Source organism: Rutidosis leptorrhynchoides, chromosome 8, assembly GCF_046630445.1.
Source record: "Rutidosis leptorrhynchoides isolate AG116_Rl617_1_P2 chromosome 8, CSIRO_AGI_Rlap_v1, whole genome shotgun sequence".
Classification (NCBI taxonomy): Eukaryota; Viridiplantae; Streptophyta; class Magnoliopsida; order Asterales; family Asteraceae; genus Rutidosis; species Rutidosis leptorrhynchoides.
The window spans coordinates 370726999-370743982 of record NC_092340.1 but is presented as its reverse complement, the minus strand read 5'-3'; the positions used below and the strand labels follow the sequence as shown (position 1 = coordinate 370743982).

Here is a 16984-nt window from a genome sequence, read left to right as displayed (position 1 = left end):
ATAATGCGTTCCGATATTACCATGATAGCTTAATTAATATGTATCTTGCCATGATAGAAGTTTGGGTTAGCGTAATTATGTTAAATTAGTACGGTTATCGTTATTATGCTGAACTTGTGAGTCTGATAGATTTGTATGCTAGCATCTTAAGGATTGACCAACCTAGGTTGTGATCAGAACTTGTCCACCTATATGAACTTAGCTACTTCATAGGATTAAGACCCCTGGTTATACTGTATCTGAAGATTCTATGAACTCGGTATGGCCAGAGTTCCCGAGAGGCATCTAATTCGCTTTTAGGACACGGAACTTAGGAATTGAGACATGAATGACCTAATATGCCTATTAGCTATTCCAAAGAGACCTCTTAGGAGCTGTTAAGATCTAGCTAGTGCCCTGACTGTATGACCCAAACCTATTGCATGTTCTTGTTTGATTGTTGCTCTAGGATTAAGTCATATCAACTGTTTAGCTAGTGCCCTAACGTTTGCTTTTGTTTGATCTCATTAGTATGATAAAATAGTTGTTAGTTTTCATTTAAGGTTTTGTCAACTTAACTCGACGTACTCCTTCCGTTTGTGATCAGTGTTCAATCAACACGGCACGTTGTTATTCAGTTAACCAAACTGATAACGAGAGTTGGGATTAGAACTCAACTCACTAATAAACCTAGTGCTTTACTGAGGATAACCTCCGAGGTATAGTTACATTTCAATTATACAACCATGTGACATACTTTTCACTACTCAACGAGAACTCTGAGAGTCTAGAGATAAGTAGGTCTGTGTAATTGGCTCATCCAACCAGATCTACACCATTTAAATCATAAGCTTTAATATCAACACAATTACCTTTCCCTAGCCCAAACTGATATCTTGGTCAACATTTCCCTGATCTGCATACTCCGGACATCCTCCCACTTTATTTACTTTTCCACAATTAGGGCCTTTAGCTTAAAACAACTACTATCCAGGTAATTTAAATAAAAGATAATTATCCACTTGATCTTCAATTCGTTAAACCATTCAAAAGCACGACCCTAGGTTAACTTACACCTTCTACATTAGAAAGTTAAAAGCAAAATTTAGGCCCCGCACAATATAAATTAAAAAGAAACCTCTGTGTGCTACCTTGTTCCACCGAACCTAACGTCCTGCGACCTAACGACACCGTACGAATAAAATCGTCTGTTTCAACCGTCCATTGTAGTCACATCAGTCCCTCAAGCCAGCAAGAGAAATCCCACCTCTTTACCTTGTGGATCCATCGTTTTAATGGGTGATCCTCCCTATTGCAGATGTTAAGAGCTGCTTCTTCGGTATTAAAGATTATCAACATTCCTAACCCACCCAGAAATTTAATTTCAAGATCAACAAAACCTTATGCCTTGCAAATATTGATAAAGTTTGCCTGGATGTCATCACTTTTAGCTTCACATACAACAGCCTTTTGTAAGATATCATCGTTGTGAATCTCTTCATCTACCACCACAACTTTCTCCTTAATCTTAACCCTTTCTTCATTGTTCTTGTTCATGCTTGTTGATTTTTTGTTGTTCAACATGTTTCTCAAGTCACCAGCCACCTCTGCATAACGACGCCCATCCTGAAATCCATTGTTTTTCCCCTTATTATTTAGTGGAACATCATACTTGTTTTGAGCCTCTGCCCTATCTTCAGGCTTGGGATTACTCCTAGTTGCTTTAAAGATGCGAATGCTATTCCCCTTGAACTTAATCTTCTCCAGCTCCTTCAACAAACGATCTCCATCTTTTAGTTCTCCGAACCTTACGAAGGCGAAAAGATTACCATTACGTAGTCTCTTATTCGCCATATAGACATCACGAACCGCCCCATAGGGTTTGAAAAGTTTCCAGAAATCCACCACCTTCCAGTCATCAAGATGTCCTCTAATTTTTTCTTTATCTTTTTCATTTTTTTTATCAAAGGAAATGACTTATTAATGATGTCATCAAGTTAGCAATTTAATAGATAGTATAGATCCCATCTTCTATATCTCATCTTTAGGGATCTCTATGTTCGAATCCGTTGACCCTAATTTAATCCTTAGTAATTACTAATCATCAAAAAGGAATCAATTTCTAGGTGGGTTTGAATCACAACTTCAAGATCTGTTCAATTAAACCCTAGGGAACAATTTCAAAAAATGCTCACAAAAAACCCCAAATGTAACCCTCCCAACGTTTCCTTTTTTCAAAATTTCCCAATTCCTAATACATCTCAACCCTTTACGCCACCCATATCAGCCTTTTCAACACCATCACCGCCACCTTCTTCCTCCCTAGCCTCCGCTACCCTGGCCGATTTCCTTAACCCTAATCTTTTATGTAAGTAACTAGAGGGGGGGGGGGGTTGTGAATAGTTACTTAATACGTTTTTAACACTTTTTCGATTGATCACCAAATTCGATTAACTTTGATCAACCAATTCAACTCAAAGTTGATGTGTGTAGTGTATATGTTCAAAATGATAAATGAAGTAATGTAAAGAACATAGACACAAGGATTTATAGTGGTTCGAGTGAATGTTAACTAATCCACCTTAATCCACTCCCCGATTACACTAATCGGGATTTGTTGCTTTACTAAGCACCTTTCTCCAAACCCGGTGGAGATCCGATTTACAAGTCTTCAACTTCTTTGGTAGACAACAAACCTAATCTTTCTATCCCTTTGAAAGATCAACTCTAACCTAGATCAACTTGTCTTCACCTTGGACAAGTATTAATCTCCAAATAAGATTAATCAAATTCCTAAGTCCCTTTAAGGAAGTAGATCACTAAGCTAGCCTATGCTTCTACTAATTGAAGTTACAAGACTTATACACTTTGCAATGATGATCCTAAGACAATACTAGGACATACATTACACTAAGTAAACTCACAAGATTAATGATTTTGATTAGTAAGTTTACAACAACCAAACTCTATATCTCTAAGATTATAGAATCTTCTCTTGCTTGATCACATTTGAGTATTAATTAGAGCCCTTGTGATCTCTGGAAATATGTCTTTGAAATATGCAAGAGGGTCAGCTTCAAATGCTCTTTAATGTTTGACTTTTATAGTGGGATTCAAAAAATAGCCGTTGACACACGGTTGCCTGCACGGTCGACCATGGTGCGACCGTGCATGCTCCAGTCCAAATTTTGGTATCCGTTGCATAGCCGTTTGAGTCAAATTTGAACACCACATTTTGGCACCTTTACTCCTTCTAGCACCTGCAAAAGAAACCAAACATCCTATACAAGTACTATATGCATTAAGTGTGTGAGATTTGGTCTTATTGCATGAAAGTGACTTAACATTCCAAAAGTGACAAACCCAACATTCTGGAGAAGTGTCTTGATTGATATTTTGGGAAATTTCAATTTGGTCAAGACTTAGTTAGTCACATTAATGCCTTTGGTTCAATTCTAAAGTCTAGTCACTATGTCAATAACTTCCTAGTTTCAATTAATCAAAAATCATGTTTCATTTGAGTTTAGGTAGAGATTAATTGAGTGATGTCTCTATAAGATAATCATGAAGTATGTAGAGACATTAAAGTTAAGTCATTTTTGAATAAGCAATCACACTTAGTTACTTAGATTAGACCAAATAGACAATTGACTATAATTTCATTGTGAACCATTTTACACTTAATCTATTGGAGTAGGTTAGTTACTTGAATCCTAACTAGTGAGCACATAGCAAACATATTAATCAAGTTGACAAGTTTATGAGTATTAAGCATATTGTCAAGTAACAAGTAATACTCACATAGCAAGAGATAGTTATTCTAGGACCAATCATATAGATACTTGCACAACTTATAATTCAAGCTTTTAACAAGTTCAATTGCAATATAACATTTTGCTTGATTAATGTGTAAGCACACATTAATGTCTAACACATGCACAAGGGAAGAGCAATCTCTAGTTGGGACTTGGTGACCATCCTAAATATATCTAAGTGTGTTTTAGGATTACAAGTCATTACTAGTTAACCTTGGGAGCATTGTTCCTCACTTAGCCTTAATTAATCACTAAGTCATTTCTAATAGCAATTATTGTTCTAGTGACATTGGCTTAAGTGTGTTGGTACTTGATGATCATACTAAGGATATCTAGATAAGAATTAAGATCACAAGTTGTTGATTAACACTTATGTGTTATGCCTAATTTTGGTTAATTTGTCATTAAGATGTCATTAGGCGTAATTAATCACAATTAGTGTTTTTATGACCAAAACTCAATTGAGTATGGAGAGGGCATCTATTCTAAGCATGTTGAGAAAGGTTTCATGAATTATAGATGTCGGGAACTAGTCAAACTTTATTTGGTCAAAATCGGTAACAGAGAAAACTGCGGTCGCACTGCGGTTGACCGTGGTGGCGACCGTGCAACTTGTTTTCATAAAACTGTGTTGCAATTCAGTTTGGGGTTTCACGGTTGACTATGCGGTCGACCGTACCTCGATTGTGTGTTTAGCTTAACTTTTAATTTCATTCTTTAACCTATGTTTGACTTGGTCGTTTGCAAGATAAAGTATGGATTAGTGACCTTGCGTGTTTTATGTTAAGATGTCAGTCATCACTTATGCATATGTGTGTGTTATCATCAAAACATATTCTTTGGTTAATCATCATACTTAAGTTTGTCGTTTAGTTTATTAACCAACATTCAACCAACATTTTACATGACATTTCTGCTACTACTCACACCTCTCCTGGTTTTTTTAGGTCCGAAACTGCAGAACCGACGAACATTAGGTTAGCCGATGGCGGTGGTAATTCCCTTTCAGGTTCACTTCCGACTGTGGTTCCGACTTCTCGCTCCGATTTAGATTCTCGTGGTCATCATCGTACGGTGTTTGTGGGTCGTCTCGTAAAGTGCACACGGAATATGTTAGTTTCCACCTTCAGTAAAGAAAGTGAGATCGAGGAGGTCAAGTTCTGGCTCGATAGAAGATACGCTTTTGTGACGTTCTCGTCCCCCTCTTGTGCGCGTTCAGCTGTTGCAAACTTGAACGGGTCAATGATCTTCGGTCGGCCTTTATATGTTGGATGGCCAATGAGTAAACCTTCTGGTGTACCTTTCGGTCGTAGATATGTACCGAAAGCTAGGTATGTTAATCTTGTACCCAATAATTCGGTTGCTGATGTTCTTGATCGTTGTTTGATTATTACTGATGTTGTTCCTTTGGATGTTGAGAAAATCAAATCTTTTTTCATTAAGCATAAGGTGTTGCTGTCACATAGTTTTAAGTTTGGAACTTTTGGTGCTATTGTTGTTTGTGAGAACTTAGAAGCTGTAAACCATGTCCTGGACCCGTTAATTGTCAACAACAATTTTGCTGTGATTGCCCGGCTTTCGGATAAAGCGGATGCTTTTTTTAGGTTTGTTTGGTTAGAGATCCGAGGTGTTCCGGTGAAGTACGCTTCGGGTACTAATGCTGCACGTATCGCTTCCCTGTTTGGTAGTCTTATTTCGATAGATAAAATTTCAGATGAGGTTGGAGTAACTGGTTCCCTTTTCGCCTTCCTTGAATCCTCTAAAGTTAAGCATATTCACGAGCTCGTTGATGTTGTATTGGAGGCCGAACAAGGTAGCCTTAGTACACAGGTTTGGGTCAATGAAGTTACCGATATTGCTTGTATCAATCGTGGTTGTGATGTTAGGTGGTCGTCAGATTGGGTTTTGGATATGCATAGAATTATTCTTGGGTTTCAAAAAGATAATGTAGCAGCTATGCATGAAGATCAATCGATCCCTGCTTTTTGTACTCCGTCCAACGTTTATTCTGCTAATTGTGAAATTCACAAGGCAGGCGTGGACAATGGCGTTTATCCCGGTAATTCTGTGGTACTCGAAGTCGAAGTGGGGAAAAATTGTGAATATGGTTTACGTTGAAAAGAGTCTGCTGGGGACACGATTGTTTCGGGTTCGTGTCCGGTGCAAGTGAGCGTTAATAATGTTCCCTCTGTTTTACCTTGCAAATTGGCAGATGTGGTTAAAGGTAAGGATAATATGAGTGTTGTTTGTAACCTTTCTAGTGATCCAGAGCCTTTGGTGTATCAAGTTTGTACATCGAAATTGGGGGTTAATCCGATTCGTGATGTTCATAATGGGTCAACCATGGTGGACGACGGAACGAGAGTGGTAGATACGGTTATGATGGCTTCGGGTTTTTTTCGATGGAGGTCAGGAGCTCGTTGATGTGTTTAAGGGTGTTGGCAAAGATAACGGGGGAGTGAAGGAAATGGAGGGTATGACATCGGGTGTTTACAAAGGAAAAACTATTTGTGAAGAAGTTGGAGTTGCAAAAAATGCGTATACGATTGACTTAGTTGATCAAAAGCTTAATGGTTTAAGTTCGGATCCTTCATCAAAGAAAAGAAGGCTTGCGAAAGTTTTGTCACCGGTTGCGGGTGATGAAGTTAATTATGAACTCCTTAATAATTTGGCCAATGTAGCTACCGGTAATAGTGCGGGCCGAAAGTATTGCATTTGTGCGGATAAGAATTGTAAAGGGCATTGTAGGGGTTGGCATGTGCATGCTAATAAATTCCGCTTTTACACGGGGAAGAAGGGTGATACGAAGGGCGCGGGTAAGAGGAAAGGTAAAGAAAAGAAAAAGAATGTGAAGGGCGGGGAGCTTTGTTTGCATGATTCGAGTGACGGGGACGAGATCGAAGGGGCGGTTCAATGGAGGTCAAAAGGTGATAAAACTTTTCAAAGTGTTATTGGGAAGCGTATTGGAGCGGGGGCGGGAAAGAAGTTTGTTGGTGTCGGCTTCTTTGACGAATTTAGAAATGGAGGTTTGAATTCGGATGGGATTGGGATCGAGTCTACTTTTTCGTTTAAGGCGAATGCGGAAGATGCCATCAACATTTCAAAAAGGGATACTTGATTAGGTCTTTGTTGTTTGTGCGTTGTTTGGTTAGTTTTTGCTCCATTGTTTGTGGCTGTATTCTTTTGTGTTGTCTTGTTCACGTAAAGGCTCGATTTTAGTTAGTGTATCGGTTTTTGTCTTGGTTAGAGTTGATTTCTGTCTTCGAGCCTCTTTTGTGATCGATCCTTTTGTATCTTTGTTTTCTAGTCTTCTTTTTGGGGATTAGAATTATATATATAGTTTTCGTTTCTTTGCTAAAAATAATAATAAATAAATAAATTAAAAAAAAAAACCCCTAAATATATATCATAAAGGTAACATCTTTTTTTCATTTATTGCATCTAGTTTTAGCCAACGATACTTGCAAATTAGGGTTTTTTTTTTTTTTTATACAAAGTAACACCGCTCATTCACTTGATAATTTCAACTTAGCAATCTCCGGTCAGTCACAATGGCAGACGTGCTCCCGATGAACAATTTAGCAATCTCCGATACTGTTGAACAAGCTGAATTCTCACAACGCGTTTTAATCCGATCAATTCTGACTCGTCCGGACGGTGGCGCCGGCCTCGCCGGTAAAACCTTAAAGGTGGGAGGCTGGGTGAAAAAAGGGAGAGAACAAGGCAAAGGCTCTTTCGCTTTCCTTGAACTTAACGACGGCTCATGTCCGGCGAACTTGCAGTTGATTATTTACTCCGATGTAGCGCCGTTAAGTCAGTTTACTCCAACTGGCACGTGCTTGCACGTCGAAGGTGTGCTTCAAATGCCTCCTGAAGATAAACAGGGGAAACAGTCTATTGAACTTAAGGTTTCCAAGGTTCTAGACATTGGTCCAGCAGATCCGGGTAAATATCCGTTGCCCAAAACACGATTGACGCTTGAATTTCTTAGGGATTATGTTCATCTTCGTCCTAGAACTAACACTGTAAGTTCGTTGGCTAATCTCATTTATTTATTACTACTCCATATTACAGTAGTTTGTATCTAATCTATATTATATACGTATTTCAATATCTCCTATCAATGAATCATTCATGCTATTCTATAAGCTTCTAGATTCAAGAAGATCATGTGAAGTCGGTTTACGTTTAAGTTATTGAAGGTTTATAGTACACATTATTGTGATTTAGTTGTGGAGGAAACTGGAACGATTTGTGTTCTCTTGTAATTTTCAGATTTCAGCAATTGCTCGTATTCGTAATGCATTGGCGTATGCTACTCACACGTTTTTCCAAAAGCATGGATTTCTATACGTGCATACTCCGATTATTACAACTAGTGATTGTGAAGGTGCTGGGGAGATGTTTCAAGTCACAACACTTATAAACGAAGCTGAGAAAAACGAAAAGGAATTGCTTAAAAATCCTCCTCCATCACAGGAAGATGTTGATTTGGCTAAGTCTTTGGTAAAAGAAAAGGGTGAAATCGTTGCAAAATTGAAGGCTGATAAAGCTGGCAAACCTTGTATTACAGCTGCAGTTGTTGAACTTACTAAAGCTAAAGAAAGCCTTGCAAAAGTTGAAGAGAGGTTTAACATGAAACCTGGTATCCCAAAGAAGAAGGATGGAAAGGTTGACTATAGTCAAGATTTCTTTGCTCGCCAGGCGTTTTTGACTGTTTCTGGTCAACTTCAAGTTGAGTCTTTTGCTTGTGCTCTTAGTAGTGTTTACACTTTTGGGCCAACTTTTCGTGCTGAAAATTCTCATACTTCACGCCATCTTGCTGAATTCTGGATGGTTGAGCCTGAAATAGCATTTGCTGATATTGAGGTAGTATTAAACACTTGTACACTTATTGTTTATATTATCATCATCTGTTTAATTGGATCTTGTGAAATGTATGTTCATACACTTTTGCAGGACGATATGAAGTGTGCTGAGGCGTATGTTAGGTTTATGTGCCAATGGTTACTCGACAACTGTTATGATGATATGGAATTTATGGTTGAAAAGTTTGATAAAAATGCTATTAAACGCCTTCAAATGGTTGCATCAACCAACTTTGTACGATTGTCATACACAGAAGCAGTTACAATACTCGAGGAAGCTGTTGTTAAAGGCCATAAGTTTGAGAATAAAGTTGAATGGGGAATTGATTTGGCATCTGAGCATGAAAAGTACAATTTTTAGTTTAACTTTTGCAGTGTACGTATATAGTTGTTGTATTATGAACATGAAATTCACTAATTTGGTACGTGTATTTTGTAGATACTTGACAGAGATTAAGTATGAGTCACCTGTGATTGTGTATAACTATCCTAAAGGGATCAAAGCATTTTACATGAAACTCAATCCGGACAAGAAAACAGTTGCTGCTATGGATGTTCTTGTGCCTAAGGTAATGTTTTTATTCTTAATGTATTCTCGTTGGTTGCTTTTTACAATATGTGTTTTTGAGGAATGTAAACATGATTTTGTACAATTGTAATGTTATATATATATAAAACACTAATTTTTAGTGCTTTTTGATAGGTTGGTGAACTGATTGGTGGAAGTCAGAGAGAAGAGAACTATGAGATTATCAAAGAAAGGTATGTAATCCAAACATTTCTTTAAAGTAGAGGTTGAAATTCTAAAGATTTTTACTTGTAAAGAGCTTCATTTGGGTTGTGTTTTACTCACTCCGCCCCACAAAAAGTATCCCCTATAAAATTTTGATGTATTTAAGATAGGCATTCATGATAAATATGATAAGTGTCAGTTTTTTTGTTCTTATATATATTCAAGGCAAGTTTGTCTCGATTTATTTAAGATTGAGAGTAATAAATTAGGGTAAATTGGGTGAGTTTAATGGCATTTAGTATAGTAATAGTTTTTTTTTTTTTTTTTTTTTTTTTTTTTTATTTTATGAAAGTGGACAATTATTTTGAAACAAATATAAATTGTAAGGGGGACACTTACTTTTAGGATGGACGGAGGGATTATCCTAAAATGTGCCATGTAAAATAATTAAGGGCCTGTTTACTTTTTTTTCATTAATTTCTGAATGGATATAGATGGTTGTATGAGTAATGAAAGATTATATGGAGTAAGAAGATAACAAAAATTGTTGTTTACTTTTTGTACGGAATGAATTAACTGAATGGATGCAAATGACTATTTTGACCTTAAGTATTAAAATTGTATGCTTCTACATTTATATAAGCATTTCATATATAAATGTTAGAACGTAATTCAAGCACATCTATAAATTTTATGTCACCTGTTTTAACCTTTAAATTTGAATATTCTTAACAAATACTATTGGTATGTAAAGTTTTTACTGCTTCTATACCTACCACCGTCAAATGCTATACCAACCACTAAATAACACAAAGATTTAACCCTTTGATCAATCAATTGTGTGTTTATCAAAACAATAAAACTCGTGAGAAATTTCCAATTTTCAAATATACACAACAATTTATTCCTTCGTCCTCTCAAAATGTCAATTTTCCATATTTCTTTACCAAAATAACAAACCTTACTTTTAATAAAGTTAAAAACGATAAGTTGAAAAATGGTTGCGAAGTCACTTACCGGAGAAACGATCAAAAGGACAAGAAACAATCGTTATTCCTCCAGGTATTTCCATGGTTACGGAAAAGATGAAAAGGACAAGAAACCGTTTTGGAAAAAAAAAAAAAAAAAAAAAAAACAAGAACAAGAACAAGGATGAAAAGGACAAGAAACCATTTTTGAGAAAAGAAACATAAACAATTCTGAAAAGTATCTCTGGATTTTGAAGAAAAATGTGAAATATATACGAAAGAGGAAGGGGATAGTATTGGAAATTTTTGGAAAATGAGAAGCTATATGGGGACAAGTCCCCTTTTACAGGTGACCGAATAAGGTGTCTATAATGTCATCTCATTAATTTAAGTCAAAAGTAAACACCACCTTGGATTGACCGAATAAGATGTTTATTCACCTCAGCCCATTAAAGCTAAAGTAAACAGGCCCTAAGTAATTAACTTAAAGAGTTACGAGCCAAGTGTGTTGAAGTTGCTCGATGTTTATGTTGGTATTCATACCAAATCCTAGATTTGTATTAATCAAATATTTTTAAATGTTCTGTAATAATACTTATATTATTATTATTGGCTAGTCAACACAGCCCCACACATCCCGTTTTAGTTCCCTAGTAAAAGTATGCCATATTTCAACCCAAACCCTTTTTGAAATGTTATGTAACCTCAGTTTGACCTGTTGACCTTGCCACATTCACTTTCACTTATAAAACATAATTTTAAATTGGTAATTCTTGTGTATGCATCAGGATTCTTGAAATGGGATTGCCACTTGAGCCATACGAGTGGTACCTTGATCTACGTCGCTATGGTACCGTTAAGCACAGTGGGTTTGGTCTAGGATTTGAAAGGATGATTCTTTTTGCAACAGGGATTGATAACATTAGGGATGTTATCCCCTTTCCAAGGTTCCCAGGTCGGGCAGATCTTTAAAGCTACATTGGCCAGAATCAAATCACTCCTTTTTTTGCTTAGTATTAAATGATCCGATGATTAGCATGTTATTGTTTTTGTTGGTAAAGCAAATTTGGCACACATGTAATACTTTCTTACTGTTGGGTGATGTTTAAAGACCTTTCTACTTTCCTACTCTGACAAAAGTACAAAACCAGCACAGATTACAGTATTACATTACACTAAAAGTTCATAACAAACATAGGAATGTAAAATTTTTAAGGTTATGTTTGGTTTGTAAGAAATCTAGAAGGGCTGAAGCAATTAAGGTCAATGATGCTAGCTTGACCATTTAATACAAGTTCTGACATGGCATAGCCTGTGGCTGGACCAAACAAGATGCCCCAACAACCATGTCCACAAGACACATAGCAATTTTTCATCCCAGGAACTTCACCCATGATTGGTTTTTTCGTCAATGGTGCAAGGTATGTAACAAGCTTGCTCTGTTTTCACAATTACGTTATCTTCTTTGAGATTATTTGATACTATTCCTGCAACTTTCTTGAGCACTTGAATGGATTCAGGGTCTGGAATGACCAGATTTGGTCCGTTAGGTACCTCGGATTCAACTGACTGTCCACATATATACACGTCTCCTGTATTAACAAACGAGTTATATTGAGGTGTGTTTTATTGCCTTTTGATGAAATGATTCAGCGTCGAATGCTGAATCGTTGAACATTCAATGTGTTTTTAAGTAACTTTTGAATGATAAGTGGTGTTGAATGAAACAAAACATTCAACGTGCTTTTTGTAACCATTTCTTTTTTTTTTTTTTTCGAACGGCCAAAATTTTGTAACCTTTGAATGACGAGATGTCGAATGAAACAAAACACTGAACTATCAGAGAAGTTCTCTTAACCATTTAGCAACTTCATTTTCTTGTAAGACTCTTATTGAATTATATTCAGAACAATTATCAAACAATTATATATATATATATATATATATATATATATATATATATATATATATATATATATATATATATATATATATATATATATATATAGGGGCAGGATCAATGCGGAAGTAACCAATCGGGGGAAGCAAAAAAAAAAAATTTCGTTTTTTTTGGAATTTTTTTTCCGGCATCAAGATCACACGAAAATATGAACATTTAGAAGAGACACTTCGTGATGAATGTTATTATTTAGGCGGGAAAACGATCGACAAAAATAACATTCAAGATAATATTGTTCTTGAAGAATATGAATGTTTTTTTTCTTCATGTTTTGTGAAGTAAAATTTAGCCCGATTTAAGGTTTAGAGTTTAGGGTTTAGGGTTTGGGGTTTTGGGTTTATTCCATAAACCCAAAACACCAAACCCTAAACCCTAAACCCTAAACTCTAAACCGTTCGTGTTAAAAACTCAATCTAAATCCTAAATCTAAACTCTAAATCTAAACCCTAAACCCTAAATTTCTAACCCTAATATCTAAACCATATAAACCCTAATATCTAAACCCTAATATCTAAACCCCAATAGCTAAAACATCAACATACGTTCGAAAAACACGATAATTGTTATATATTACTTCTTCGAGCATTTTTCCGCCAAAATAAAAACATTTATCACAAAGTGTCTCTACTAAATGTTCATATTTTCATCCCATCTATAATGTTCGTGAACAAAGTTTTTTCAAAAAACGAAAAAAAAAGTTTTTGCTTCCCCCGCTTCTCCCCGATTGGTTACTTCCCTCTTGATCCTACCAATATATATATATATATATATATATATATATATATATATATATATATATATACACACCATATATTTTGATTTATCTAAAAGATTAATACAGTAATTATACATCATTTATAATGTTTATTCAGATTCAGAATGATTATTGATTAAGATTATTATCATTCAGCATTCACAACATCTGAATCATTTTGATCATGAACTATTTACTTTGATCGGTCTCTTTAGACGATCAAATCCAAATTTAAGCAATGCAATTCTAGAGTAGTTAGTTTACCATTAGGACGTGGATACTGGATACACCTCCGGATCAATTGGACCCGCTCCATTGACCGGATAATAAGTACCAAACAACGCACGAGGAGTAATCGCACCACCATCTCTCGGTTCCAGTACAACACTGTGCACCTTCTTACCATACAGCCTAAACTTAGAAGATATCTCCAGCAACTTACTAGTCCGCGGCCCAAGAGCCAAAACCACCGATCACCCCACCGCCAACCATCGTCACCACCACACCGTCATCGCCCACTGCCACATTCTCCACTTTTGCAATCACAACCTCAACCCCAAACTCTCCCACCGCCTTATCCAACAAAGCACGCGTGAATAATCGCGGGTTTAATTGGGCCGAATTATCCACAGTACCAATAATTTCTCCAGGTTAAATCCTTCTATTAAATTAATCCACGAGGGCAGTATAAGACTTTCATGATGTGATTCAGATTCGTTGACGGAGATAGTGAGTGCTGTAAGTGGACGGTACCCCCGTAAGATTGTGATCCGTTTAATTCTAAAGATAATGAACGGTGGAGATTGAAGCTGGCATGAGCTAAAGATGAGAGGGGCCCATCGTCACCAGAGGCGACTCTACCTTGAAGGGAGTGGGGTCCCGTGACCCCACTAGTGAAAAATTTTTTATACGATGTATACTTTAAATTGTACAGGACACCACTAAATTTAAGTATAGGACCTCATATATTTTTAAAATTTGTGTTTTTTTAGAGGTAAATAACCACTAAAGTACCCTTCAAATATAATTAGCCTTAGAAAAAAATTTAGGACCCCATTGGCATTTCATCCTAGAATCGCCACTGATCGTCACACATGTGAAATGCGAGGAATCCGCCAGCTCTGCCTGATGCTGCACAGGCTATGGATGATTGTTCAATGAGTGTTACATGAGCTCCTATAGTAAGCCGTACAAACTCCGATGATACCTCCACCGCAAACCACCACTCGTTTCTGTGGCTGGCTGGTTATTGTCCATGGAGGTAGTCAAATTGGTGATGACGACATGTGGATCTGTATCTATATTTTATATTGAGGAAACAATCAAACGAATACTATGTTTGGTTCAATGTATGCCTGGCAAACCAAACCCGAAACTTAAAAATTAGGTCCATTGGGTCAGAATTTTAGGGTCCAGTGGGGTCTGAATTTATAAAATACAATGAATCTAGTGGGTCCAAAATTGAACTAATTATATCACAAGGGAAAAGGGACGGGTCCAATGGGTCCTATGTTTGGGTCGAGGATCTATAAGTCCATAACACAAATCTTTTGCTCCGTAATAAGAAGTTAAAAATCAAATCTCTATTGCTTTTCGCTGGTCGCTGCTATAGGATTTTTTTCACCGAACTCAATCCCCAAATCACGATACCATGGATCATTTGGATTTTTGGAACTAAATCTCTATTGCTTTTCGCTAGTCGTCTTCTTCAATTCTTCCAATTAAATTCTTCTTCAATTCTTCTAATTAAATTCTTCAGGTAATACTGAATTGAAATTTTGTCTTTTATTTATAAGTTATAAATCTGAATTTTGTGAACGTGTGATGATAATACTAAATAGGTTATAATTGATTGTTGGGAATGACAGTAAAAGATAACGTAATTTGGATTATTATCACAATTTGAAGTTTGATAATTAATTGTTTATAAATAAACGGCCGATTTATCATCACAATGGGTTAAAGTGTGGCTTATGCAGAGAGAGACACGCTAACATTTTCTTTGGAGTTATTGGCTACTTTTTTAATAGCAAAAAACAATATACTAATTAGGGTTCTTCACGAAACCGTCAAACCGCGAAAACCGGCCAGACCGGACCGATTTATTGGTTCGGTCCAGTTTTAGATATTAGCGGTCCGGTCGCCGGTTTTAAGATCTCCGAACCGCGAAACTCGGTCCGGTTTGCGGTTTCATTAGGCCACCGGCCGGTTAAACCGGACCGGACCGGATTGTATATACGTCACTGATATTAATTTTATGTAACTATATACTTCACTGGATAAACATATTTATACGTACATGGCAGATGCGAACACATTTAGCTTTGTTCGTGAGTGAAGTAAATAGATGCATTTGTATTTGATATGCAGGATGTATATGTAATATGTAATTATATATAAAGGAGGAATATAATTATATAATATGCACGACACATTCACTTAAAAAGGATGTATACTGATATAATTTGGAGACGTAAAGACTTAATAAAGATGTATCTACAAAGAATGTTACTTAATAATAATAACTTATGAATCAGTTACGAAGGATTCACATTGTTTGTTTTGCCTTTTTTGGTACAAAAGGAGAAAAATGTACACAAACTTAATAATAATAACTTATGGAACTTGAAACCGTCAAACCGGTTAAACCGGACCGGCCAAAACTGGACCAAACCGTCCAGTTTGACGACTTTCTTGGTCTAGTCTGGTTTGATATATGTTTAAACCGTAGATGCCGGTTTGGTTTGAGATTTAATCAAAACCAGACCAAACCGGACCGTGAACACCCCTAATACTAATATTTTAGTGTGTAATACGTAGTAATAAACTAATAATTCACGAACTGTTATCAGTATGGGGTCCAAGGAGCTTCTTCTCGTGAAGCATGGGTGTACAAACATAAGTCGACAAATTACAGATCTATTATTAAAGAATTAAAAAAAAAAAAAAAAAAAAAGAGGTCTAGACCCAACCCAACCCGGAAAAGAAAGGGTCTCGACCCGACCCAACCTGATTTTGACCCGACCCATTTGACCTGTTCAAAATTTCTGACCTGTTTAGACCCGGATTCATTTAAACCCAAATCTGTTTCGACCCAACCCAAACCCAAACCCAACCCAACCCGACCCAATTGCCAGGTGTAGTTCAATGGAATAAAATATTGAATTTGCTATTTTGCTAAGTTTTGTTTAATTTTAAATGGAGGACTCAAATATAAAATGAAGAAGAAAAAGAAACAGAAAATTGATGCAATGGATTTTAAATGGAGAATTTGATGTATCCTTCAGTCGATCTATTATTCTATCATTCGGTTGTTGAGTTAAAAAATATTTTCGTTTTGTATAAGAGTTCACGTTATTTCTATCAAAATAAATAAATAGAGAATTTACTACTTAGTCAGTCAAATATTTACCTCGCAACAAAACCACGCTCAAAATGCATCCAATGGGCTGTTTTCGAAAGAAAAAAAACAGCTTCGTTCGTATTTGAACAAAGAAAGGACAAGCGTTTTATAAGCATTTATTATTATTATTATTATTATTATTATTATTATTATTATTATTATTATTATTATTATTATTATTATTATTATTATTATTATTATTATAATAAACTTAAAAGTTTTAAAACTTACAAAAAAATTAGTGGGAAGCCTAGAGACAATCTGGGCCCCCACACCTCTAGCAATAGCAAAACCTATCCTAGTAAAAATATGAGCAGCAGCACCGGCACCAATATCTTGAGCCATCGAACTCTTCTGAACCCGCTTTAGCAAAGAAACAGCCTCCATTTCTAATTCTCCAAGGGAAGAAAGTGAGAAAGGAATGAAACCATAACCAATCGCCTGACAGCTAGATCCGTACTTGACCCGCTTCCGACGAGCCGCATCAACCATAGCACGTCCAGG

The 16984-nt window shown here is 36.3% G+C and overlaps 1 protein-coding gene and 1 pseudogene across 1 annotated transcript; one reads left to right on the top strand and one right to left on the bottom strand.

The window, feature by feature from the left end:
* Nucleotides 1-7277: 7277 nt before the first annotated feature.
* LOC139861149 (asparagine--tRNA ligase, cytoplasmic 1-like) lies at nucleotides 7278-11491 on the top strand. The gene is made up of 6 exons (XM_071849447.1): nucleotides 7278-7819; nucleotides 8070-8663; nucleotides 8754-9010; nucleotides 9102-9231; nucleotides 9366-9424; nucleotides 11152-11491. The coding sequence occupies exons 1-6, from the start codon at nucleotides 7346-7348 to the stop codon at nucleotides 11333-11335; spliced, it is 1698 nt and encodes a 565-aa protein (XP_071705548.1). The 5' UTR covers nucleotides 7278-7345; the 3' UTR covers nucleotides 11336-11491.
* LOC139864745 (D-amino-acid oxidase-like) lies at nucleotides 11175-16149 on the bottom strand (annotated as a pseudogene).
* Nucleotides 16150-16984: the final 835 nt, after the last annotated feature.